This window comes from Pantherophis guttatus, chromosome 6 (assembly GCF_059756535.1).
Source record: "Pantherophis guttatus breed Tessera chromosome 6, ASM5975653v1, whole genome shotgun sequence".
NCBI classification, from domain to species: domain Eukaryota; kingdom Metazoa; phylum Chordata; class Lepidosauria; order Squamata; family Colubridae; genus Pantherophis; species Pantherophis guttatus.
This window is the reverse complement of record NC_142068.1, coordinates 52,721,439-52,748,643: the sequence shown is the minus strand read 5'-3', so window position 1 is coordinate 52,748,643 and position 27,205 is coordinate 52,721,439. Positions and strand designations below refer to the sequence as shown.

General features: G+C 36.1%; 1 protein-coding gene across 17 annotated transcripts in view; it reads right to left on the bottom strand.

The window, feature by feature from the left end:
• The window catches only part of TCF7L2 (transcription factor 7 like 2), a 212,974-nt gene extending 197,962 nt beyond the window's left edge, over positions 1-15,012 (bottom strand). For 10 of the 17 annotated variants that reach the window (XM_034440122.3, XM_034440123.3, XM_034440130.2 and 7 more), the window contains exons 1-3: positions 14,099-15,011; positions 13,701-13,767; positions 13,366-13,490 (exon numbers count right to left, since the gene is read on the bottom strand). In XM_034440122.3, coding sequence (XP_034296013.1) covers positions 13,366-13,490; positions 13,701-13,767; positions 14,099-14,287 — 381 coding nt within the window. In that variant the 5' untranslated portion in view covers positions 14,288-15,011. Of the gene's footprint in view, positions 1-13,365; positions 13,491-13,700; positions 13,768-14,098 lie in introns of all 17 variants that reach the window. The other 7 variants (XM_034440124.2, XM_034440134.2, XM_034440133.2 and 4 more) reach the window with 2 other exon arrangements.
• Between the last annotated feature and the right edge of the window lie 12,193 nt (positions 15,013-27,205).

The following is a 27,205-nucleotide window of genomic DNA, read 5'->3' as shown; positions in this document are numbered from 1 at the left end:
TAGAACAAAAAACTAAAAATACTTTCAAGTTAATCTTTTGTGAATGTGGTAACTGGTTTGCACCCCAAACCAGAATGTGGTATACCAAAGCAACAATTTTGAAATTCTCCCTCCATATACAGACATAGGAATGAAATCTTGTTGCTATTTCTACTGTTAATGTCCAATTTTGAGCACTGAGCAGAACTAGACAATTAACGGGTTTAAATGTGGAACTACATGGACATAATTGTCTTTGTTTGCATAAAGAAATAAATTATTTCTTTATTTAAATCATTGTCTATTTCATTAAGATGATCACATGAAAATATAAAAACCTAATACAGGTAGTTCTTGTCACTGTGTTTTTGTATTTACCAGATGAGCTCTTATTTTTGAACTTTCAAACTTACCGTAGCTTGCAAAGTTCTTATCAGTACCTACTGCGCATGTCTACATTCTTTTCTTCTTCTCTAAAAACTTTCTTTGTTCTCCAGCCAGGAGAGGTGGCCGGGAAAGCTTTGCCAAGATGTAATTAATTAGCTAGTAAGATGTTTTATTTTCTTTATAACAAATAAATGAGTTTTTCTTAGAAAATATATCTTCGGGTTTATTTTCTTAAAGTATACTTCAAGGAAAGGTCACGATCCATTCCATTCTCTAATCAAGGTGCAATTACCCAAAAGCAGAATGGGATTAATTGCCACCCTAACAGTCCTCAATTTACAACAGTTCATTTAGTGACTGTTCGAAGTTGCAATGGCATTGAAAAAAGTGACTTATGACCATTTTTCACACTTAATGGCTGTTGCAGCATATGGTTATCTGATTCAGATTTATGCTCTTGCAGCACATAGTCACATGATCAAAATTCAGATGCTTGGTAACTGACTCATATTTATAATAGTTGCAGTGTACTGGAGTCATGTGATCCCATTTTGCAACCTTCTGACAAGCAAAGTCAAACCAGATTTACTTAATAACGGTGTTACTAACTTAACTACTGCAGAGATTCACTTAACAACTGTGGCAAGAAAGGTTGTAAAATTGGGCATAATTCACTTAACAGAAATTTTGTTAAGTGTTGCTTAGCAACAGAAATTTTGGATCAATTGTAGTCTTAAATCAAGGACCATCTGTAACACTGTTAATAAATCACTATTCAAAGTTCATACTACAATGCATCCTTGGGTCAGAAAAATATTCCCTTTCCAATCACTAAGTCAAAACAATTTTTAAAAATGGTGGTTGATTAAAATCGAGGCCCAATTGCCTATGGGAGCAACCACTTTTATGTGGGCTTTTATGCCTTATGAAAGAGGGTCAACTAGATCTCTGGAAAAATGGTGTTTCAAATTTCCCTTTCAACTAATAAAGTTCTCTTCACACATTCATGGCTCAGTTTGTATAAAGCTTTGGTTAGCCAAGATTAAAACAACTTAACATTATTTGTAAACCAGAGCAACATTCAAAGGGAGCTATAAAGTTCAACATAGGTGGAACCAAGAATAGGACAAAAAGTTCTTGTTCAAAATGTCAAAATGAGATTTCTGTATAGTGATCCAAAACTGAAGTCTACTAGCACAACAGGAACATCTGTATAAGTGTGATATGGATGGTTATATACGGTAAATCAATATTACAAATAAAATGTTTTATTTATTTATTTATTTATAATTTAATTTATATACCGCCCTTCTCCCGAAGGACTCGGGGTGGTATACAGCCAATTAAAAACACAAGGTACAAACAACAGTTTTAAAATAGTTAAAAGTATTAAACAATTTTGGCCCGAATTTAAAACCCAAAATTTAAAACACCCAATTTAAAATCATTTACATAGATAGCCCTGCCTGGCGGAACAGCAGGGTCTTAAGGGCACAGCGAAACACACAGAGGTCGGAGATCTTGCGCATTTCCGGGGGCAGTTCGCTCCATAGGGCAGGAGCTCACAGAGAAGGCCCTTCCCCTGGGTGTCGCCAGCCGACATAACTTGGCCAATGGCACTCTGAGGAGTCCCTCTCTGTGGGAGCAAATTGGCCAGTGGGAGGTTATTGGTGGCAGAAGTCGGTCTCGAAGGTACCCAGGTCCTAAGCCATGGAGCGCTTTAAAGGTAGTAACCAACACCTTGAATCGCACCTGGAAGACCACTGGGAGCCAGTGCAGCTCGTGTAGGAGAGGTGTCACGTGGGCGCAACGAGTCACGCCCATAATCACCTGCGCGGCCGCATTCTGGACCAGTTGGAGCTTCCGAGTGCTCTTCAAGGGGAGCCCCATGTAGAGAGCATTACAGTAGTCCAGCCGGGAGGTGACAAGGGCGTGAGTGACCGTACGTAAGGCGTCCAAAAAGGACCACAACACAAAAAAATGTGTTTTGAAACACAATTGCTCATCAGGCAGCACTAGAATGTTAATTTATGGTTAACCTGGTTAGATCAACTCCATTAGACTTTATCACACTTTTTTCAACCACTAAATAAATGTTTGAGAAAAAACCCCACTAAATAAATAAGCATGTTAATTTTTGCAGTGCAGGAATAAGTTGTATTTGTTTATATCCTCTCATCTTCTCCAATTTGAAAGCTTTTTAAAACTAAAATTTCAAGCCAAAATATGACAAAAATTAAGTATTTACCAGTTGAATTATTTTATTTCTTCAACAGAAATTTCTGGTTCTGGCATGGGGACAAGTGACACTCTAGCCTCATAAAATCCAATTTTTAGACATTTTAGTCATTGTGTTTCTTATTTGCACTTTTCTTTTCAGGCTGCTTATGTGATAACAAGTCCCACTTAACACAGCATATATACACCCAAGATTGATAACTGCACATAAGACTTAATCACTATTATCAGTTTTCTGAATATCAAGTGCTCATGTTGCCACTTGTGTAATTGCTTGTATACTTCAATAAGCTAGTTTTTAGCACTGATCTATTCTCATGAGGCAGGTGATTGTCCATGCATAGAGGAGATGAGGCTGACCTAGTGAGCAAGCTTTAACAGATGAACATCAATGCAGGAGGAGATAGATGGCTGAGCTAGTAAGCAAGATCTAATCAAATGTCAGTCCATGTGGAAGGCTATGGGAGTGGGCAGGTTATCAATATTTGTAGGAAGGCAAATGGAGATAGTAAGTAGGCTCTGGACTCTGAACTTGAGGAAATCATAATGAATCAATTGCTACATTTCTTTGGCCAGTATAGGTCAATGGACCACACTTGGACATCCCTCCATTATTATTTGTAATTTTTGACTATACAGCCCACATTACAAATTTGATCTGAACTTCAGTTATATGTAGAGATTATTTATATTATAAATGTTAGTCAGAGAGACCCAAAAAATCACAATGCATCTAGAAGCATATTTTTCAACTAAAAGGTTTTATTACAATCCATGTGTTATTGTCACCAGCGGCTCACTTCATTAGATGAAAATTACTCATATCACTAATAAGAACTGACTAAACACAAACTGATAGAAAAAGGGCTATCCTCATAAGATTTAATTTCATTTATTTATTTAAAAGATTTGTATAGCTATCCATTTTGAAACAACTGCATAGCTCTTAACAACAACCCTGGCTGACTCACAACATCTTTATCATAACATAGCCCTACACAAAGTTTAAATACTAAAGCAAAATCCTTGTTAATGATAAATCTATCACTGGCTAATATGTTGGTACTTCATCAAAAGTTCATCAGTTCATTCTGGAAATAGTTGTATTAATTAGGAGTTGACATAATCTTAAAATCCTAATCATCCATTTAAATACTAGCCATGAAACTGAGTATCCTCTATCCCATATCCCATCGAATCCTAATATTAATAATAATCAATAATCTAAGTCAAATTTCACAAACTGTAATTATGCAAATCATGGATGAGAGTTACTAGCTTGTTGATTTGGACACTGTGACCATCTATGCTTAGAAGTAAAAGTAAACAATAGTGCCAGTGCATGAAAGAACATTTTAATCTTGCTGCATACCTTTAATCTCTAATGAGTTGACAGAATACTAAAGATTTGACAGTTAGTTATATAAGAAAAACCAGAAGAAGCTAAATTAAATGCAAATTGACATATTGTCACTGATGCTTGGTTTATTCTCGAGAAATATAGATCTGTTCTTCCTTATTCTTTCCTTTAATTTATTTATTCTTAATTTTATTTATTCTTTATTCTTTCCCTAACTCACTACTCACTGCCAGGAATTCAATTTGGACTAGCTCAAGGTTAACTCAGTCTTCCATCCTTCTGAAGTCTGTAAAATGAGGACCCAGATTGTTGGGAGCAATATGCTGACTCTGTAAACCGCTTAGAGGGGGCTATAGAAGCACTGTGAAGTGGTATATAAGTCTAAATTCTATTGCTATTAATATTTTGCCATCCTATTTTCTGCAATATAATAATAAACCATAATCTGAATGGTATGACACTGAACATACATTTATTAAGATATTAATTTGACTGCCCTACTTTTTTAAAAAATCAAAACAAAAACCCAAAAGTACCTTCACACAGAAATTTGAAATAGTCTTTCTGAAATCATTTTTTTTCAAATAAGGCAATAATTTTCAGCCATAGCATTCCACATTATTCTACTGGCAGAAGCCAAAAATAAATTTAATAACTAAGTGAAAGAAAATTTCAATTTACATAAGAATATACTGTCTGGCTGGAGATAATTCATATCTTATTTTCCAAAAGTCAGCAATAATACAAGTATCAATTTAAATCCCAATGATTTCAGCTAGCCTGATCTAAAATGTGAATTTACACTAGAAATATATTCTGTATATAGTTAAAACCACTGCACATCTGATATTAATGGAAATGTTAATATATTTATGATTTTAAACTTAATTATTATTATTATTATTATTATTTATTCAATTTATATACCGCCCTTCTCTTATTGGACTCAGGGCGGTGCACAGCCAAGGATAAAAACATACCAATACAAAATTTAAAATCAATTAAAAGAATTATACAGCTTTGGCACATAATTTAAAACAATCCAATTAAAACCCAATTTACACTTATAAAGCTAAAAAGCTAAAAAAGCTTAAAAGGGGGGGGGTTCACGCCAGCCCTGCTTGATGGAAAAGAAAAGTTTTTAGGGCATGGCGAAAGGCCCGGAGATCTGGTATCCTTCATATCTCCGGGGGCAAATCGTTCCAGAGGACAGGTGCTGCCACAGAGAAGGCCCTTCCCCTGGGGGTCGCCAGCCAACATTGCCTGGCTGACGGCACCCTGAGGAGTCCCTCTCTGTGGGAGCGTACTGGTCGGTGGGAGGCAACCGGCGGCAGAAGGCAGTCTCGCAAATACCCAGGTCCGATGCCATGGGGCGCTTTAAAGGTGGTGACCAACACCTTGAAGCGCACCCAGAAGACCACTGGAAGCCAATGCAGCTCACGCAGGAGATGCATCACATGGGAGCGCCCTCTTGCTCCCATAATCCCCTGCGCGGCCGCATTCTGCATCAGTTGGAGCCTCCGGGTGCTCCTCAAGGGGAGCCCCATGTAGAGAGCATTGCAAAGTTTCTTTGAAAAAAAAAATAAAATGTGAATGTACAAGGTTATCTCAAGGGATATCATCATGATGTTTTATTGCATATGGTATTATTTATATCAATGGTTCAAACTATTTCCTGGTTTTCAAGCTATTTTTCAGATATTTCTAAGAGAAGATGAATATTATCTTTCCTATTAGGTGGTTTACTGTAACCATATGTACCAAGGCACACATAATTACTTCTAATTTGCTTAAAGTATGGATTACTTCCAAGACTGATTTTGAAAAGTCAGTCTACATTGGATTTGTTAACCGTGGTTGTACTGACTATAGTAAACCGAATAAATACTTGAGGAGTGAAAATGTTAGATATGGAGAATTACAAGTTCAAGTCTCTGTTTAGTGTATCTTTTAGAAAAAAGTTAGAAGAAATGTATAATAATATAATTTATAACAAACCTTTAAAATGCAAAAAGTCAAATAATAAAATAAGAAGAGATACATAAGCTTTTATTTTTTAAAAAAAGACATCTAAATTAATCCATTGTCATCTGAGAACATACAACTAGGCATTCTTTGTACTTAGTTTACATTACTGAAGTACTCAAGGCACCACTGTGGTATAGTTAAAACTACTAGTAAAAACTAGAAATGATATTACATGTCAAGAAAATGTATATTCTACCAGTCTTAAATTATGTAACTTTATCTATGTAATCCATTCAGGAAGAAAAATACAATGGTGCTTGGCTATTTAAAACAGGGTCTACAGCAAACTAACAAGTAGTTCTAGATAACTAAGAGGCAAACAATGGGGTCATTGAGCAATAACATGGCCTTTATGCCTCACTTATTCTAGCAGTAAGTTTTAGTGAAGTTCATGAGACTTTCTGGGTGTGCAGGGAATGTAAAAATGCATCTCTTATAGAACTGGCAGCCAATTCTCAAAGAGATACACAATCTGGTTATATCTTTCATTAAAAATGTTTCTAGAGAAATATTTTAAGAATATCTGTCCTAATTAATAGCAGAGTGATGACCTAATTGTTATGTGCATTTTATGTAAGAAAAGCCATTTTTTTCTCACATTATTAAGATTAACTGTACCACTGCCCTCAAGTTAATGCACAGTATTAAAAGACAAAATGATAGCTAAAACCAACATCTATGGATATACTTTTGTGTTTCATATTATTTATACCAATCCTTTTTCACTGTGCACACACACACACACACACACATATCCACAAACAAGACCCCAATTGGACTGTAGCCTACATCTGCAATTCATTGACTTTACAATTTACCACATGTTGAGCTCTCAGCTTCATTTGAATCATTGCACAAATATGCAAGTGATTTATCATTTTAAAACTGAAGACTGTAGAAGAACAACGCCACTTTTTCGGCATATTATCCCTTCTGGCAGACTAAGAACAATTATGTACTAATTAAACCCTGTAAATATGCTGCACCCTGTTAAAGCCAAAGAGGCTCCCAAATTTCACTAAAGTTAGTCAATTAACTCATTCATGCCTGTTGGTCTGACTATACAGTGAAAGAATGTGAATCAAGGAAATGAAACACTTGAAAAGAGCAGAGCTAGTGGCAACCTGAAATGAATTAGATAAAATTTTCATCAACAACAAAAAATGATAACCTGCTAGAATATACTACTATATCATCTTACTGTAAACTATTGACTATTCTGTTAAGAGATGGAGAGTTAGCCTAAGAGACTAATACATTGCAGAACTCTATTAAATGGGAATCATCATAAACCACTGTCCTAGATACATTGAGAAATTACTATTTAAAAAGTGCTACTTAAAAAAAATTACATACATATGGGAGAAAAAATGTGTATTTCTTCTCAGATTCCTTTCCTCAAACTAATTTATAAAATGCCTCAGATTAAATAAAATGCATAAAAGATGTATGCATATACTCAAGTCATTTCTTTCTTTAAAACAGCTGTGCTCTTAAGACTGCTTATAAATGTTAAAATAGAGAAAGAAGCATCAAGATACCAATTAAAGAAATGTAGTTTTGAAGGACCCTCTAATACTCTTATTGTTTTCCAAGACTTTTGCTTATAAAACATGGTGAACCTTACATCTTCGGCTCCCATTTTAGCAATGGTTATCAATCATACATATATATTCCAAATATCTCTGCATATTCAGCATATTAATATTTCTCATTAGATAATCAGGTATGTCAACTAGATTTTTATTACTTATGAGATCCACTTGGAAAAAATCTATTCTGTTTAACTCATTACTTGTGAACAAAATAAGATTAGATTTCATTTTTGAAAAAGTGGAATGAAGTGAGTTAATTTTATAATTAGTTTTTGAAATCAGCAATATTTGTTTTCTGGGTATATCAAAGCTTTTGACAAAGAAAAAGCATAGCTAAATATTCCATAAAAACATAGCGTCATACACTGAATTTTTTTTAATACAAATTATTTTTCTTACACAAATTATTTTCCTTAATATGAAACATCAAACACTGAAGACTATTGTACATTTCTTGGGAGGTGTTCTATTCAAAGTGATGGTGAGATTTCCACCTGGAGATCTCCCACAATATCGTAAGAAAGAAGGCAGCTCATATTAGAGATCTTCTTAACGTTCTTCGAATTGTTCTTCAGCATTGCAAGAGTTAACTCGGAATCCTATGAAAAGGCTGCCCCACATTTAAGGAGAACAAGCACTAACCTCCCACTCTCCCCAAAACAATCCAAGCTTTTCATGGGCTGATTTTCCTAATTCTTCCCCCCCCACCTCTCCCATCTCTTATTGCTTATAATTAGTGAAAGAAACCTGACCCACTGCCAGTGTCTATGGACCTTGGATATTATAAGGCCAGCGTGGCGTCAAATATCTTAACATTCATAAGTGTTATGGGCTGTAAATAAATCCTGTAGATTTATGACCCTTCAGTGCCTGCCAGCAAATGAATGTGGCACATTTCTTCCAGCAGACCTGTGGAGGTACAAGTTTGCTTTTGTTTGTAAAGTTAACCATTTCCTTCACAAAAATACCCAATTATCAGTTGGTGGCCAACAATATTTGCCATGGCTCAGTACAGAAATGATGTTAATTAAAAATAATAATTTGGGAGAATGCAGATTATGCAAACCATAAAGTAGCTACCACAGCAGCAGCTAAAAGTTCTGCAGCAGCAAAAGACAAAAAGATCCCAACACAGTTAATGTGTAGACAGAACACTTCAATTCTACCTGTAACTCAAAACAAAAAAAAAATTGCTTTTTTAATCTGTAAGAGCTCTTTTGTGGGCAACTATATGCACTTTGACTCAAATAATATCTATTCTGTTCTTCCTTTAAAGCTAGCAAGTTTGTTTCAAGAAAGGCATGAATTGCTGCCTTGGTGTTTTTTTCAACTTCTACCCCCATCCATCCAGCAATCCCCTCTTCTCTATTTAGGGAAACATTTGTTAAATCCAGGTTGTCTCGTGCTTAACAGCCATAACCCAGCTTCCACATAACTGCCAGACAGCTGTAAATGGGGGTTGAGCAATTTTAGTCATGGTATACATCTATGCAAAAGCAAAGAAAGAGAATTCTGCAGCTGTCTTTTTTCTACTGTCTTTAAAAAAACAGAAAGAAAAAAATAATAATCTTACTAAAGCATGAACCCTAGAGCTCTTTAAAGTAAAACACCAAGTTTGGCAAGCCAATAATCTATGTTTTACCCTTGTCTCTCCCCCACCCCCAAAAGTAATATTAGAGACATGAAAATGTGGTTACATTTTGCCTTCATTAAACATAAACTCTAGCCTTCCAAGGTCTTTCTAAGTGAGAAGCAAGATAATGCATTGGTTCTCTCCTCCAGTCTGACTTTAAAAAGAATTCAGACAAGAGAGGCTGAAAGGACATTACTCATATGAAGTTTACAAAGCTATTTCTGATACAGAAGCAGTATCCTAACCATGCTAAGAACTAAGAGAGCCACAGACAATGTGCTTAATTTTACTGGATGTTTTTGCACTTTTTCCCCATCAAAACCATTAATTAAGTGAATGGTACAATTTAGTAAACAGCCTATCCCTGCCAGTGAGCCCCAAACTCACAGAGATTTGAAAACTAGATATAAATGGCTAACATTCAACTACCACCATCATCCTTATTTCAGAAATCAAATTTCAGCCTACAGATTAGCAGTGAATCAAACCTTCACACTTGAAACAGAATTTTGAACTATGCAAAACTAAAAATATTTCTAAAGGACCTGAACAACAAATTAGCATAAATACCAAAGAAGGGCAGGAACACCTGTTCTTTTTTTTTCAGCATGATAACCATTTCATTGTTCTCTACTTAAAATGTAATGACCTGCGTAATTACAGTAATATTACATTGAACTGCAGAAGCTCAGATTGTCACACTTTTGAAAACTGTTGTCAAAACAATTCATAGCAGGAAAAAAAGGTGGAGGAATCCTATTAACTCTTTACCTCCTTGCATCTAAATTCTTCAACTGAAGATTAAGAAGGGCGATTCAGACCATTAAAAAAGGAATTATTCAAATTTTAAATATTGGACTATTCAGTTTTGTTAAATCACAAATAATTCCCCTACTTTATGCTTGATAAAAAAATTACTCCAAGAAATAAAACCTATGAAAAAAGCAAAATGTAGGAAACTAATATATATTGAACAGACCTTTAATGTTTATAGGAATCGATTTTGAAATATTAACATTAACATTATTTCGGTAACCAGAATAATTCTTTCTACTCAATTGCTTTGTCCCTGATTTCTGAAATTAAATTTCATGTCATGAAGTTCTTATGACATCCATTTTCACACAAGTTAGTTCTAAATCCATTTTTAAAAAAATCTATAATAGAGCCCTCCTTAATGTATATTGGTTCTCTTAACAGCCAGGTATATTATTCCGTGAAAAGCAGAATTAGTATGATGCAGAGAAATCTTTATCCTCTGAAAAATGTAATTATTGCTATCAATTTTGAATAATCTTCAGCAACTGAACTATTACTTGTCATAAGAAAATTTAGACTTTAATCCCTGGAATTAATTACCTGGAAGTAAGGGCTTGCTTCTGAATCAACATTATCTAGGATTGGACTGTTAATGATTGTTTTAAACCATTTACATTTATAGAGCAAAAAAATAAATAAATCATAGATCAGTATTTCTATAAATCAATTTTAAAATATCAAAGAACAAATATTTTTCTAAATAAAAATAAAACCCCATGTCTACAGTGAAAAAAGGACAATAATTACCCAGAGAAACTTTTAAAAACAATAGTACATTCACACAAATTGGGAGGAGGATGCTATTTATGTAAGTAACCATTATCTATTAACTTACACTCTGACTTGCAAAAACAATATCCTAATTGTTTGAATATATTCTGAAAGTACAATATAAAATCAATCTTTAAATAGTTTTAGCTTTGCAACAAAGAATGGATTTTCTTTATAGCTATGATTTAAGTCGCATGACAAAAAGAAAAAAGAAACTGAAATATACAGCTGGCTGTCATGCAAATAATAAAATTGTCTATTGAGGATGGAAAATGCTTTTTGAATCATGTGATGGCAAAGAACAAGGTCACCTGTTATACCAACAATAAAATAACAGATTTTATACAAAGCACTGACTCCTCAGAAAAGGCTTTATTACTAAGTGATTTTTTTTCTATTAAAGATAACTATTTAGGGCCTGATCCAAAGTCTATTCAAACATCCACACAAATAGTCCCCATTCATTTCAAAAGATGATGTATCTAATCCAGAACAAAAGTGTGATCAGAAAAAATGCAATTATGTATTAAACCACAATATCCCTTATTATATGGAAAAAGGAATTTGTCTCTCAGCTCTCTAGCCAAACAAATTTAAGAGAGAATCTTCATAGACAAATTTAAATTTTCTAAATTATTTATAGAAATTTCTTTGGGGAATAAATTTATACTGTCACAGTATACATTTAAATAGTCACAAAATAGCTACAATTTTGCCAACCATATAGCATAGCCTTTACCTGTCCCACTACATTGCCAATACTGTATTTAATAATCTTTTCTTTCCATTATACCAAAACTGTTGTTATAAAATATATACTTGCTTTGATAATGATACCCAAAATGCAGCAAATTATAAAATATATTCACTAGGTTAATCTCATCCTTCAAAACACTTAAAAATGCACATGTAAACACTATTTGGTCATTCCTTGATCTCTATAACTTGCAATGTGTATTTGGAATCTGAAACAAGTCTGACCCTGATATTTTAAAATGCATTAAAAATATATCCTATTCCAGACTGGTGTTACCAGGAATCCCACAAGTATTTAATAGTGGATGTATTACTCAACATTTATGTCTTATACTGTCACTATAAAAGGAAAAGGTAATTTGAAGAAACCAAAAGAAAAGGAAGTAGGATAATCTTAATTTAAAGATTTAACAGAAAACCTAACAACAGATTGTGTATGAATTCTGCATTCCCTGGGGGTATTGTAAGTCAGTTTATAAATAATATTATAAAAAGTTTACTTCATTTCTAAGAAGAGCAAGTAGACTTAGAATCAATCTATAAAGTACTATAAAATAGTAGCCAACAATTTTTACCTATGAAAAGCTTAGTAAACCAACAATCTAATGGCTACAGCAACTTATTTTCTGCCACGCCTTCTGATCTTTCTGCCACACCCATAAAAGTATATATCCTTCAGTAAGAGTAATGCATGTATGCTTGTGATTTAAAATATTCCATTCAAGTAAAGGCTTGTTCCTTTATTTAATGCTTTTCCTGAAATTTAATTGTTTTTAAGAAGAAAAAGATATATTTTAATAATCCTGCTGACTCTTCCTGAAGCCACAGAGAATAAGAGAAAGGGTGGAGGGAGGGGGAAAGATTCCTTGAGATTTTTTCCTTTGTAAATTAAAAAAAAACAGTTGGTACTCCTAAAGCAAGACAGGATCATAGAAATATATAATATATATATTATGTCACAGTTATAGAATGGCTATGACATCTCTATCCTTCATTAAAACAAAAACAACAACTGTGCCTTTTTGAAAATGTCGCCTTGCAAAGGAATGCAAATAACATTTTCCCACTCTGAAAGGACAACACGCTCTTCTCAAGAAACTCTCAGAAATCAAACCAAAAAGAAGGAAAAATGGAAGGGGAAAAACACAATAAAGCAAGATGCTTGCAGTTAAACTGTCATCCGCAATAAATTTAAAAACAAGAGTCCCCGTAAAAGGGTGTACATAAAAGATACAATTTAACACCAATTAATCATTCAATGGCAACTATCCCAGTAAATTAGTATGTAACTCGGCGAGGGTTAGGACAGCAAATAAAGGGTTAAGTGGGAGGCAAAGTAAAGGGGGAGGGGAGAGAAAGCAAAGCCCGTTCGCCACTCAAGAGGGCCGGAGAAAACAGAGCGCTATAGAAATTTCCGAGTTTGGGGAACTTCGAGCGAGCGCGGGCTCTGGCGCTGAGAACCAAGAGGGAGCTGAAAGTACCGAATCGGCTTTCTTTTTTTAAGTCACCGGGGCTGAATCCACACCTCCCCCCCTCAAACTGAAAGTAAAGGAATAAACATGGCGAAGTATAAACAAACCTCTCTCCTCCCTTACCCGCCTCCCCTCCCCTCCCCCGGTCTGCGGAACGCACAAAAGTTTTGGAAAGTTTCTGGCCGTGCCATGGCCGAAGTGGGAAGGAACGGGCGGGACACGCAGGAGCCATTGGGGGCTTTGGGAAGGGGGAAAAGAAGGAGGGGAACGCAGGATCGTAGCAGAAAAACCGGGCAAGGAAACCATTTTTTAAAAAAAGTCACTCACCGTTCTCGCCGTGGGCGAAAGGGATCCATTGGGGAGGTAGGGGCCGCTCAGGTCGGGAATCATTATAAAGGGATACCCAGGGTACGGTGGGCCCTTAAACAACCCTCCATCTTGCCTTTTTGCAGCTAACATGGCGGGGAAACGAGGAGCAAGAAGAAAAATAAAAGGAGGGAAGGGAAATCAGAGTTAGAAATCGTTTCACACACACAAAAAAATCCAACGAAAACTTTAACGTACTCGAATCAACAGAAAACGCAAGAGAAATTCACAGCCGCCTCCTCCCCACCAAAGGGGGGGAAACTAAGGGTGGGTGCGAAAGAGAAAAAGCAACTTACCTTCCTCTAAACTTTCTCTGGATTTATCTCTGAAACTTTCGGACCTAGGTGGAGGCCGCCTCTCCGCCTTTAAATCAAGAACGGGGTTTGGGGGGACGGGGGGGTCACGATAACAAAAAAAAAGAGAGAAAACAGCGAGGATTGCATGGGAGAGGTAAGTTGGTGGGGGAGAGACGGAAGAAAGAAAACGAGAACAAGTTAAAAGTTTGTGCAAAACATAAGGCGAAACATACGGCAAAAGGGCAATATACGACGGGGGGGGAACCAAGTTAGTTGTGTTCTGCCTCTCCCCCCTTTTCCTACTTTCTTCCACCACCACCACCCCATCTCTTGTCCGACAATCCTCCCGCCAAAGTTGAGCGAGGCAGGTGTGTTTCAAAGGGGGAAACGTTTCTTACCTCCGAGTCTGAGGAGCTGTTTTGATTAGTTTCTGATTCATTGACCAGAGACGATTTGACGTCCGCTAAATCCCTCTCTGCCGAAGAGTTCTCCGAGATCTTCTCTTCTTGTTCCCCTTCGTCTTTAAAAGAGATCAATTCGTCGTTCGCCCCCAAATCGTCCCCTCCACCGCCATTGAGTTGCGGCATCTTCTTCCTGCCTTACCCCCACCAGCAGCAATTTTGCAAGGACGGAACGAGAGAGAGAGAGGCAAAAAAATAAAAAAATAAAAAATAAGGAAAGAAAAAGGGGGAAGGATATTTTTCTTTAAAAAAAAAAAACAAGACAGAAAGAAAAGGGAGAAGTTTGTAATTTTAAGAAGAGTCCCAGGTGAAAGTTCTTTTCTCTTTTTCTTTCCTCTTGGGGAGGGGAACAGAGGGGGAGGAGGAGGAGGAGGAGGAGAAGGAGGGGAGGGCAGTGTCCCTGCTCCTTTCTTTTTGCACCAGTGACTTTGGGTTTCTTCTTTTCCTTCTTCTGGATTTTCTCTCTCTTTTTCTTTCTCTCTCTCTCTCTCTCTCTCTCTCTCTCTCTTTTCTTCCGATGATCAGATCAGCATGTAAAGACACGCGGGCAGACACACAAAAAATTAATAAGAAAAAAAAATTATATAACGAGGGAGGGTTAAAACGGGGGAGGGGAATTACTTAAAAAAATGGTAGCAAACAAACCAAACAAATCAGCTGTAAAAATGGGAGGGGGGTAGAAGCTGCAGATATAGGAAGCCTGTGCCGGTCGGATTTGAGTGAGTTGAAGTTAGACTGAGAGCTTTTCAGTTCAAAGGCGGCGCTGATTGACAGATAGAAAAAGGGGGATCGAAATCCGGAGGAACGGAGAAGTCTGGGATCCAGGATTATTGACAGGGAGAAAGAAACACTGGGCACTTAATGAGATGCAGGAGGGGCGGGGGCTCCCTTGTGACGTGTGCATAAATAAACAGGAGGAGGGGGTAACGGAGAAACTAACAATGATCCCTTTTGGAGAGAGCAGGAAGGGGGGTTACGCGGCGAAGGCAGGCAGGCAGAGGCGACTAGGCGAAGGGAGACAAGGCAGATAGGCGAGGGGGCGAACCTGTCAGTTCTAACCCAGCGGGCCAAAGCGAGCAAAACTCGGGGGGATCAAACAAATTAGGGAAGGGGGCAAGCCAGGCGCTTCAGCCGTGCGTTTGCACAACCGCCAAGGCAATAGAAGCACCTCTCCGTGCCTTCGTGCTCGCACTTGGTTGCGCACTCAACTTTCCGGCGCGGTGTAGTGAAATTTTTGAAGAGTTGCATCCGATGCACTTTTACCAGGAAGTGATTTCGGTCCTCTGGGACTTTCTTTCCGAATAAACAGGCACGGGCTTGTGCTCCAGTCACTGAGATCGCCTCGCCTTTTTATTTGGAGGGGTTTGGTGTGGGGGTGCTCTTTTTAACGGCCGTGCAGTGGTTTCGCTCTTAACCTGCGATCAGGAGAGTGGCCAAAAAGGCTTATATTCCCCGTTTTATGGCTGAAGGAGAAGGAGAAAGCGAAGAGAACTCCGGTGGTGGCGCGGCTTCCAAATAGTTTTGTATCGGATTTGAAAGGGGTGGGTGGGGTCCTCTGGCGCTCGTAAAGAAGCCCCGCGATTTCCGCGGTGGGTTTTCCCAGGAACGTCTCTGGGACTCGAGTCTAGCGCGCGTTTCCTCGGGCGTAAGTTCCACCGGCCTTACTCCCAAATAAGTGCCCAAGCCCGTAGCCTTAAGAGCCCGCAGGCAAAATGCACCAAGCCTGGCTTTCTAGGAGCAGGACGTCAAAGACCAAAACAAGGGGAAAGCTTTGGCTTTATGGATTCTCCTTTTCTTGGGATAGTTTGATACAGTATCCGGCTAGTAAGAGGATAGATGGGTAGGACTAGTTAATTGTCCCGCGGGAGAGTGGAAGACTGGGGGACTTTTCAGAGAGAAGTGCGAACTTCTTGTTTTCTTTCTCTTCTGGCCACTAGTTTTCCTTCTGCTTCCCGCCATCAGAAAAAAACTCCAACCGAAGCCAGAATGGCTCTTCAGAAGAAACACTACTGCGTGTGTGTTTGTGTGTGTGAGAGAGAGAGAGTTCCAACTGTGTGGTCCCCGTAGCTGGTTAGTAAATGAATTGCCAAATATAGATTATTGGGGGAGGGGACGGAGGCTGGGTCGTGTAGCTCAGGAATGTGCAACATGACATACACTTCTGCAGTTAGTGATCAGCTTAAACTGGGGAGAAGCCACAGCAGCGGCAGCAGGCGAACGTGGCTGCTAAAAATGACATCTGGCACCCGATTCTACTCTGTTGATGAGTGGAGTAAAACAAATTGATCTTCCAGAGTGACAAATTGTAACAATGGAGGAGTCAAATGGAAACTTTAACATGACCAAGGAACAAAAGTAGCAATGGGAGAGAGGGAGGCAAGAGGAAAAGACACACACTGAGTATGTTCAAGGGGAATTAGTAAATTGCCTAATAGAAATAGTGTCAAAAAACAAAGGAGGGGCTGTTTAAACAAACAAGCATTTCCCAAAAAGCATATAGCTTGCTGCTCCCCAAGAGCCGCCTGAGCTCTCAAGATTTCCGAAACAAAGCTGATAGGTCATGCAATATTTACAGAGTTTAGAGGGAAGACACTCAGTAAACTATCTGTTCTGGGAAAGAAAAATAAAAAATTATGCAGAGATTGACATAGCTATAACTAAGCCATTGTAGAAAATCACATACTAATTTGCACTTTAAAGAAAAAAAAAATCAGGCTATAATAGTCTTTTTTTAAAAAAAAAATAATTGCAACTTAAGGAAAATGAGAAGAGGAACAAAAAGAGGTAAAGCAAATGTGTATGTTTAATCAGACTGGATTGCATAGGGCACAAAGAAAAGGGCTAATTACTCTCAGCAGGTAGGAACTAACCTTCAGACTTCATAAATAAGTAAATCAGTGAACAATGTCTAAGTGGGAAGATGGAGACAGAAAAGGATTACTGAAGACACCCCCTCCCAAAAAAGGAGGAGGAGGAGAAAAAACACTTCTCTACCTATAGGTTTAAGAATTTCTTCTGGTTTTTTTCCTTTTCAGACAAATGAAAAATAACTGATACAGGACATCAGTTTTTTTCTGATCAGCCACAGTGTTTGTAATAGGCTTATTAAAAAAAAGTGAGAAAAAATTGAAAATGATTTATGGAATTATAAATCCTAACCAACAAAGTGAAGTCTTATTACCTGAAATATTTGTAAGTCGATTTGTCAAAGGCTGGAGGTTTAGATCCAGCCACCAGAGAAATGATTAGGTCAAAATTCATAAGAACAGGTACTGATAATCAAATACTAATAATTTAGAACAATCTCCTATCACACAAACATCCTGAAATCATTAATTATCCCATCAGATTTCAGTAACATGTCAGAATTCCTGGAAAAAATCTTTGCTAGATCTTGTACAGGATGGCCCAAAATACCATAACATTTCCATAAGATATAAACCAATCTTTTAAAATTACTTTACATTTGAGTAGCTGGTGACTGTTTTGTGCCTTTCAGGTGAGACCACTTTCAGTTTGATACCTACTTAAAGCATTAAATTTATGTATATTTATTGAAAGTCTGCTTGATCTTTATTCAGCTAAGTTTGGAGTTATTACAGAATTACGCCGTAATTTAAACAGTTTGCTTTGTGAGTTTTAAAATATGGTGGTGTCAGTGATTTCAATGTGATTGTGATATCAAAGTTTTGCGCTACTGTAAATATCTTATATTCCACTATATAAAGAGCACTATCAAAAATATTCAGTGGTCTCTATCTTCCTTTATTAGGTACCTTCCACTCTTAGTCAACTTGTAGCAATCTGTATGATTGGGAAGAAGGAAGACAAACTCACTTCACAATTTTGTGGAGATTTTGTCACTTCCTGAACTGGTTCCATACAGGTTTTGTGTAAGAACTGCTATATATTTTGTCTTATTTATTTTTTTCCTAAATCTTTTTTTACTTCATTTTGTGTCATGTCTTTTAGACTAATGCTGAAAAAAGGATTTCATTGATGGTATTGATTTATAAGTCATAAAGGACTCTTCTTTCAGCAAGCTTTAAATATAAATAAACAACATATTTAGATTGGATCCAAAGGAAATTCTTACAATGGAAAAAAAATGTGAATAGTGGTGATGCTCCAAATTCTTTAATGGGATAAGGTCTTGGAATTTGTTTATAAGTGACTTGTGGCCAAATACACAAATAATTTAAAATTTAAATGTACTGTTTATTATTAATCAATTTTATTTTATTTTAAAGCACTTTAATAGGAGTAATCCAATGAAGGTGAATGTAGAAATTTCACAGTAAATAATTACATATTTATTTATTTATTCCATTTATGCTGTTCATGTTGTATTTGAACTTATACCTGGTAGGTTATATTCAAGGCACATTTCTGTAAATTCATATTTACTTAGGTCTGTTATCCAACAATAGACCTAAGTAAATACACTAAATAAGCAATAGCTAAATGCAAATGAAATATGATAAAAGCATGAGCTGTTATTTTATGATGTGAGATCTTGTGATAGAAGGGAACTATAAGAAAAGTTCAAAACCAGGTTTTCATAAAATAATCAACTAAATAAAATAGAATTTAATGTTTATAAACAGATGTATATGGTACATATATCCACCAATGTTGGGTGATAAAATACTGGGACATTTGGAGTAATTTCTGGATAACCTATATCATTCAAGAGCCCATGTAGAACATGACCAGCTGAACCCAAAGGAGGGATCAAATGTGTTATCAGTCATGAGCCCTTTGTGCTCACAAGAGATCTAAGTCCAGTCCACCTTGAATTCCTGTGACAATAATCTACTGGCAATTTGCTTGGGCATTAGTTCAGATTCTTTTAGAGAGCTTAAACTTGCAATAAATTTTTATACCCATTTAAACTGCCTGGAACTCCTGATTTCCCTGGTGCTGGATAGCCCAATCTAGTCCAAACACTGTCCTTTTTAGTATAGGACATTCCACATAAGTCAATACGACTTAATGTCTGATGTGAGATTTTGAAAATCAAAGCCATATTCTTAACTATCCTGAAAAATGAATAATGCTATTTTTATTTATTTTTTGTCATCTGGCTGAGGTAATATTCATAGGCAAAATGCAGTTTTAGGCAGGAATGAAATATAACTATAGATACCATATCATTGAAGAGTGTTTGATAAATCTTACATTTTAAAAAGTATTGGCTAATATATTATTCTAACACTAAATATAATATAATTGGCAAAGTTAAAAGTTCTTGTGGACTGCCTCTGGAAAGGTTGTCCACAATTAAAGCTATTAAAGGAATGTGATAGATCTAATTATCAAGGTTTATGACAGTACTTTAAGTGATTTCTCTTTAGTCATTAAGGAAAGGGGGCACTGAAATAAAGCTGCTAAAATATTATGCTACCTCATAATCAGAATTACAGATTACAATTCACACAACAGTCAAATGATATCAAGAAATGTGAATTTTCAAGTTGTCTTCCATGATCCTATGATGATTGGGATAACCATTGGTGGGCCAATCTCAAGGATCATTTTAATGGTAGGACATATATATATGACTAAATTCACCCATGGATATGTCCCCTTCTCTAGCCTGGCATTTTGCGTGTGTAGAACAAGATTCTTCCTTGGCAGTATGTACCTTGAAACTTTTATGGGTATCAGAACTGAAATGTTCAGGTTCAGATTAACTAACTAACCACACCAACTTAAAAACTTTCCAAATTATGAAAGCCACTTCAGGATCTGACATAGTTTAATCCATTGCAAACTCCTAGGACATAAGCTTTCAGTATTAATTTTCTGGTTGGTCAACTTTGTAAAATAATGAAATATTTAGTCTTGCAAAGAAATACACATACATATATCTTTGACAATTTCACAATCTTTCATTGAGTTCACTGAAAATAATTTAGAAATGAATATACTAGGTTCCACAATGTTTTTTTTAATTCAAGGAAACAAGAATTCAACTATAGATCATAAACACCTGTTTGCACCAGGGTTCTCAGGTTGTATCTCGAATGAAAACAAATGCAGACTTTGCTACAGCTAAAGTAATACAATATTCAAGGGAAAATTCAGTCTGATCCTTTATGTGACTTGTGATTTATGGTCTGTTGCCAAATTTTAACTAACAGCTGCTGTTTTGTCTAAAGCAAGTGCTTGGAGCATGGACTTCCAAACAATTTTTAGGCTGGATTGTTGTCTTCTAACACTAAAGAAAAGGTCTGCTTTTCTGCAGCTTCCTTAATGTTGGAATACTATACACAATAATTCTCTAATGATAGGATAGGATGATGGTGCACCTTCTATATCAAAGTCTTGTTATAGATTTGAGTAATTAACTCAATTGATTGGATATTGATCAGAGCTTTTTGGATCAGAAGGAAATTTCTTTAATTTTAATGGGAACTGCAAATGACCCTATACTTGACCATATTATTCACAGTCCTAAAAAAAATAAGTGATAGAGCCACAAAGCTCAAAATATTGTACATAATATAAACATTTTTTTTAGTATTATACTGTTTCAAGTAGAGATAATTGATTACAAAGGTATACTGCAAGTTGAACTGGCACATGGGCATAGCTTCTCTCTCTCTCTCTCTCTCTCTCTCTCTCTCTCTCTCTCTCTCTCTCTCTCTCTCTCTTCTTTCTCTCTCTTTCCATATCTCTCTCTCTCTCTCTCTTCTTTCTCTCTCTTTCCATATCTCTCTCTCTCTGCCTCCCCCTTTCTTTCTCCCTCCCTCCCTCCCTCCCTCCCCCCTTCTCTCTCTGTGTGTGTAAAACTGGAAAGTTAGCAAATATTAAAATTGCTAAGCAATTTAACTTTAACCTTAGATTGTCTACTGTAGACTTCACCTCATTCTTAAGAGGTCTGTAAGGGACGTGCATAAGCGCACCGGTGTGCCTACCGTCCCTGTCCTAATGTTTTCTTTTATTCATATCTTTTTTCATTTATTTATAACTTTGTTTACACATGTATCTGTCATAAAATACATGCTTGTCGAAATAAATAAATAAATAAAATACAGAAAGCAAAACAAAACGATATATACAAGTAAAACCAAAAGCCCACAGTAGTAAAATGAAATAGGGAAGAAGATCAGTTGATAGCTGTTCCAGAAGCTTGCTGAGTTGGAGTCGTCTTTTCCCAGCTTTGGGACATATATGGAGACATAGAATATTAATGGCCAGAAAAATTTTTTAGTCAAAATTAAGTTCTACTATCAACTTCATGGAAGGCCTCTTAGATAAATAGTTCAGACCATGCCTAGTACATCTGTAACTACAATCTACAGATGATAACACTGGCATAATCTGCAAAGCTACTGTTTGAACACTGTAATATGAAATAATCATAAATATATGGTCAGTTTCAAATACTATTTAATATAAGAATGAATATTCCAGGTACTTTTACTGTTCCTCCTGCTGGCTAGGAGAAACTGCCTTATTTTTTTTTACTCTGTAAGCAGCTAAGAGGGGCTTTAAGGTGAAGTATCAAATGATAATTTATTTTTGTTTTTACAAAACCATTTTAAAATGCCATCTACACTTATATAATCAATTGAAAAACCCTGTAGCAAAAACTATAAATGTTTAGATTGCAATTATGGTACAGCATTTTAAACTGTTCTCTTATATCAGACTTCCTGACAGAGGAAAAGTAGTGTTCATTTATTCATTTGTTTGTTTTTAAATGTATGTGCCTTAATGTTTGCCACTAAAGCAGTACCTGGAGCTATAGGCAACATAATGAAACTAAACTTTTAAAATGCAAGCAATTAGAAATACCAAAGGAGAAAGGTTTTACTTCAGCCTTCTTCCTGCTGTGCTATTTTTCAAAAGTTCTTGTACAAAGGGCAACATTTAAAAATGCTGTTTCCCACCTGTTGGGCAGGTATAATCTATAATATCAGATACATACAAACTACTTGAAGAATATAAGTGCATAGCAATATAGATTCTCACAACAATTATTTTGTTGGTGTTCCTTCAAAACCTGCAAATTTTTGCCAAAGAAATGTATCCCAAATGAATGACATTATCCAGATATGAGTGTGTTACTCTTAAACTGAATGTGCTCTCTTGGCATAAATTAAATTTGTTTTAACCATGGGTTTACTAGATTTATATTCTATCTTTCCCACATGAGTTCAAGGTAATTTCATGAAGATCTCCCATATTATTATTACAGCTATTGCTCTGTCAGAAAAGATAGCCTTAGAACATGGGACTGGCCCAAAGTCATCTGGACAGCTTCCATGGCTGAGAATAGACTTTGTTCTTCCTATTCGTGGTTTTAAATATCAACAACTGCCCTAGAATTGGATGGGTTCATTATTATTTAGCATGACGTATGAACCCATACATTTGGTACAGTAGACAGAGAAAGTTCAAGGGACTTGAGTTAAATCTCTACTTGATTGTGAAGCTCACAGAGAGACTTAGGATGAGCATGTAGTCTTGGATAATCTCCCTTATAGATGACTAAAGCTATGAAAGAAGATACAATGTGTGGTATCTTGAACTCCTTGAAAATAAGGAAAGGATACAGATCTAAAACATATGTATCTTCGTGCTAAACATTTGCACTTAACAAACTGTATTGTCCTGTATTTTGTTTAAGTGACTGAAGAGAATCACATTAAGTTACAAGAAAAGTTCTCTATCTTCATGAAACAGAGAAAACAGAATTTCTTTAAAATTATTTGGCAATTTATACTAATTGCTGCTTTATAATAGAAAGTTTTATGTATTCTTTAATTATAGTAAACTTGCTTGGGATTCCCTAGGATACCTGATCATTAACTTTTACAGATTTGCAGAAGTGAGTGGTAAAATTTACCAGCTATTTTTCTCAGAAGAGAAAGGCCTCAAGCAGATCTATAACTTGTCATAAATTCCTATATAAAACTGTATAAGCCTATATCATCTTACAAGAAAGTCGCATTTCTGTCAATGAAACCATTTTTAGAGAAATGATCAAATTCTCAGTGGATTTAGGCAACACATTTTTAGTCCTTGAAACATCTATTCTAAACTAATCGATTCAAAATAGACTTCTTTTGGACTATTGTTACAGAGCAATTTTTGAGCATTTGTTTCATTTACTCAAGAATGATTCTATTGTCTTCAGTTGGTTTCAGTAAAACTATTGAAAATATTGTCCTTGACTGTCATTAAATACAAAGATATATAGCACAAGTAGAAACAATTCTGTTTAGTTATGTATCTAAAATGTGTTTTAAATAGCCTCCAGAATTATCGTATTTTTTGGAGTATAAGACATGTATATGTCTGTATATGTCTGTGCATCTTATACAGCGAATATTGGGGGGGGGGGTTGGTGCAGCACCGGTCCGCTGTTCTAGAATGGGCCACAGTGAACGGGTGGCTGCAAACAGGCTGTGGCGAACAGGCCATGGCAAATGGGTGGTGGCAGCGAACGGGCGGTGGCGAACAGGCCAGACGAATAGATACTAGGAGGCAGAGGCAATTTTTTTTCTTGTTTTTCTCCCCAAAAGCTAGGTGCATCTTATAGTCTGGAGCGTCTTATAGTCCGAAAACACAGTAAGTTCCACTATAAGACAACAAAAATAGTTGTTTAAAGGTATCATTTGAAGACAACCAACAGATTCTTTATTAGTTGTATCATTTTATCATGTGTGCATTCTTAATGTTGCATTTTTAATCCTTTAAAGATGTAAAACATTAAAATATGTTTTATTTATTTAATAATTTATATACTTCGAACAGACTATGTGGCTGCATGGAAGGGCTTCTACATATTTCTTAGCTACTTATCCAAGTAGCTACTTGTCTACTTGTCTATCCAGATAGCTACTTGTCATTTTCCAAGTCACAATAGTTTGTTTGATAACAATTTAATAATTAATATTTTCTGTGAATATAACTTTGTGGTTTGTAAACAATAGTTTATTGCTTCATAGAAATGTGAAGTGTAACTTGGCAAACCAAAGTTAAAACAAGTCATTGGTTCATGTAGTGTATAAGCATTGTAGTACTTGCCTGATAAATGACCAACTGTATTTGGCTATTGCTAAACTCTTTTCCTCAGGGGTGAAGTGCTCCCGGTTTGGACCAGATCACCTGATCCAGTAGCGATGGTGGTGGGTGGTTTGGAGAACTGGTAGCAAAAATCCCTGTGTCCCCCACCCCATGCCCAGCTGAGCCCAGCAATCATCAGAGGCTGTTTTTTTACTTTTAAAAGCATTTTTTCTACAACCTTTTCAGCCGAAAAAAATGCTTTTAAAAGTAAAAAAAAAAGCCTCTGATGATCGCGTGGCTCAGCTGGGATTGTCAGAGGCTTTTAAAAGCATTTTTTCTACAACCTCTTCGGCCAAAAAAAAAAAATGCTTTTAAAAGCCTCTGGTGATCCCAGCTGAGTTGCTTGATCGTCAGAGGCTTCTAAAAGCATTTTTTTTCTGCAACCCCTTAACGTTGTAGAAAAAATGCTTTTAAAAGTTTTTTTAAAAAAAGTTGGCCATGCCCACCCAGTCATATTACCCCACCACCACCAAGCCACGCCCACAGAACCGGTAGTAACAAATTTTAGATTTCACCCCTGCTTTTCCTGTTATCTGTTTTAGCAGACATCCATGAAGTAGCATGATTTATAATAATATCAAGACATAGAATAAAGATTGTCATCTATATTATTCTTAGAGACGTGGCTGGATCTTCAGTCTTGTTCCACTCAAACCCATGTCATGCTTGGAAGTCATCTTGGCACCATAGCTTCATCTGTATTTGAGAATGGAATGGAATTGAACAGAACAGAATGGAACAGAATGAATGGAACAGAACAGACTACTTTAAGTATTTAATAAATACTTTATTTGGCCAAGTGTGATTAGACAAACAAGGAATTTGTCTCTGATGCAGAAGCTCTCAGTGTACATTCAAAACAACGGAGTAATAATCATAATAATGATACCAATAAGAGGTAGTAAAAAAGATGAGAAGAAGAATAACACAGCCATACCACATGGGTAAACATACTTCGATATAAGACAATACTGTGGGAATGAGGTGTTCAGCAGAGTGATGACATGGTGGAAAAACTGTCTTTGTGTTTAGTTGTTTTGGCATACAATGCTCGATAGCAGCATCCCGAGGGGAGAAATTGAATCAGTTTTTGTCCAGGATGTGAGGGTTCTATAGCTATTTTCTCAGCCCTCCTTTTGACCTGTGCAATATACAGATTCTCAATGGAAGACAGGCTGGTTGCAATTGTTTTTTCTGCAGTCCTAACTATCTATTGAAGTCTGTACCTGTCCTGTTTGGTTTCTGCAACAAACCAAACATTTATAGAAGAACCAATGACAAATTCAATAATTCTTCTGTAGAACTGTATCAACAGCTCCTGAGGCTGTCTAAACTTCCTGAGTTGATGCAGGAAGAACATTCTTTATTGTGCCTTTTAATGATTGTTCTAATGTTACATGTTCATTTCAAATCCTGGGAGATTATAGAACCTGAAAACTTGAAGGACACTACTGTTGATACTGTGTAGTCTAATATAGTAAGGGATTGTAGAATAGGAGAGCTCCTCCTAAAATCCACTCTCATCTTTACAGTTTTAAACATGTTCAGCTCCAGATTATTCCAGAGGCAGCACAGGATCAGTTGTTCATCACCCTCTTGAATGAGGCCAATGCCTGTTTGTGGCATCTGCATACTTCAGTACCTTAACAGAACACTGTTCTATTGTGATTTTGAATCTGTGATATTGGTCTACTCATGATAATAACATATTTAATGCATCAACCACAGTTCTTCCTCCTAGTAGAACTGGCAAACTTATTGTTTATTCATCATTATTTTAAAACATTGCTTTAGTACACAAAGCATACTTATGTTATATATCACCAAGAGGGCAGATACCACCGGAGCATAAACTTGAAATCAAGAACAAAAGACATGGAAACACAATGATAAAGCCAATGTAATCGATCTCAGGTTGTCTTCCCTCTGAAAAGTCAATTGCGGCAAAAAATTCCAGAAACTTTGATACAGTATGACAACTACAAAGAAAATAGCAGCAAAAACCAAACGAGAGGATTGTAAGTAGAATTCTTTCTACTTAGAAGTTTTTAGAGACCAGATGCCATGGTTAAGTATTATTTCTTCACAATGCTATCTCCATTATTTGGAATATTGAAGATACCCTTTTATGAAGATTATTTATGTCAGAATGTTATTAAAAAATAATGAAATTATTTATTAATTAAAAAACTGTGGTCATTTCTGATCCCTGACTTCACTGCTGTATTAATTATGCCAACAATCCTTTGAACTTAAATTCTGTTACGTTTCTAGATTCTGATAGTCTTTTTTCCCCTAGATGGTAAAAAATGTTAATAGCTCATAGACAGAGATCATTGTCTAATGTCATGCTATCATGAAATTGTTTCAATTCTTATACATGTATGTAACAAGAAAAGAGCTACTGAAAAACCAAAGCATCCATAAATTTATCATTTTTATTGACAGCATGTCTTTTAACCGTAACAGCAATGGAAGAAGCCCAATAAATGAAACATTTACTGAATAACTTGCCTTATTTTCAAGCAGTATGTGATTCCTTTCTAGCTGTCTCCAGAAGATGTTTTTAGCCTAATTTGCTCCCTAGAAATTTCACTCGCTAGAGTTCTACATCTATGACGTTTTATTGCCTGAAGCCAAGTCTGAATAAGAACTTTCTTAAGATATACTTATCCTAATGCCAATCTACAATCATTGGGCTACAGTAGTTTGATTTATGTGTACTCCACCTGGTGCATGGTTTGCATGCTTTCAGACATTCACCTATTTCTCTCTGTGGATAAAACCATGCTAACCTCTATGCCATTATTAATTAATTCACTTTTTTTATTTACAAGACTTATATAGTTACCTATTTGTTACAATGATTCCAGGGGCCTCACAACAATACATAAAGCATCCTTAAAAACATAACCTTTCTTTAGGCATCAGACCAAATATCCTTATATCTCAAAACAACAA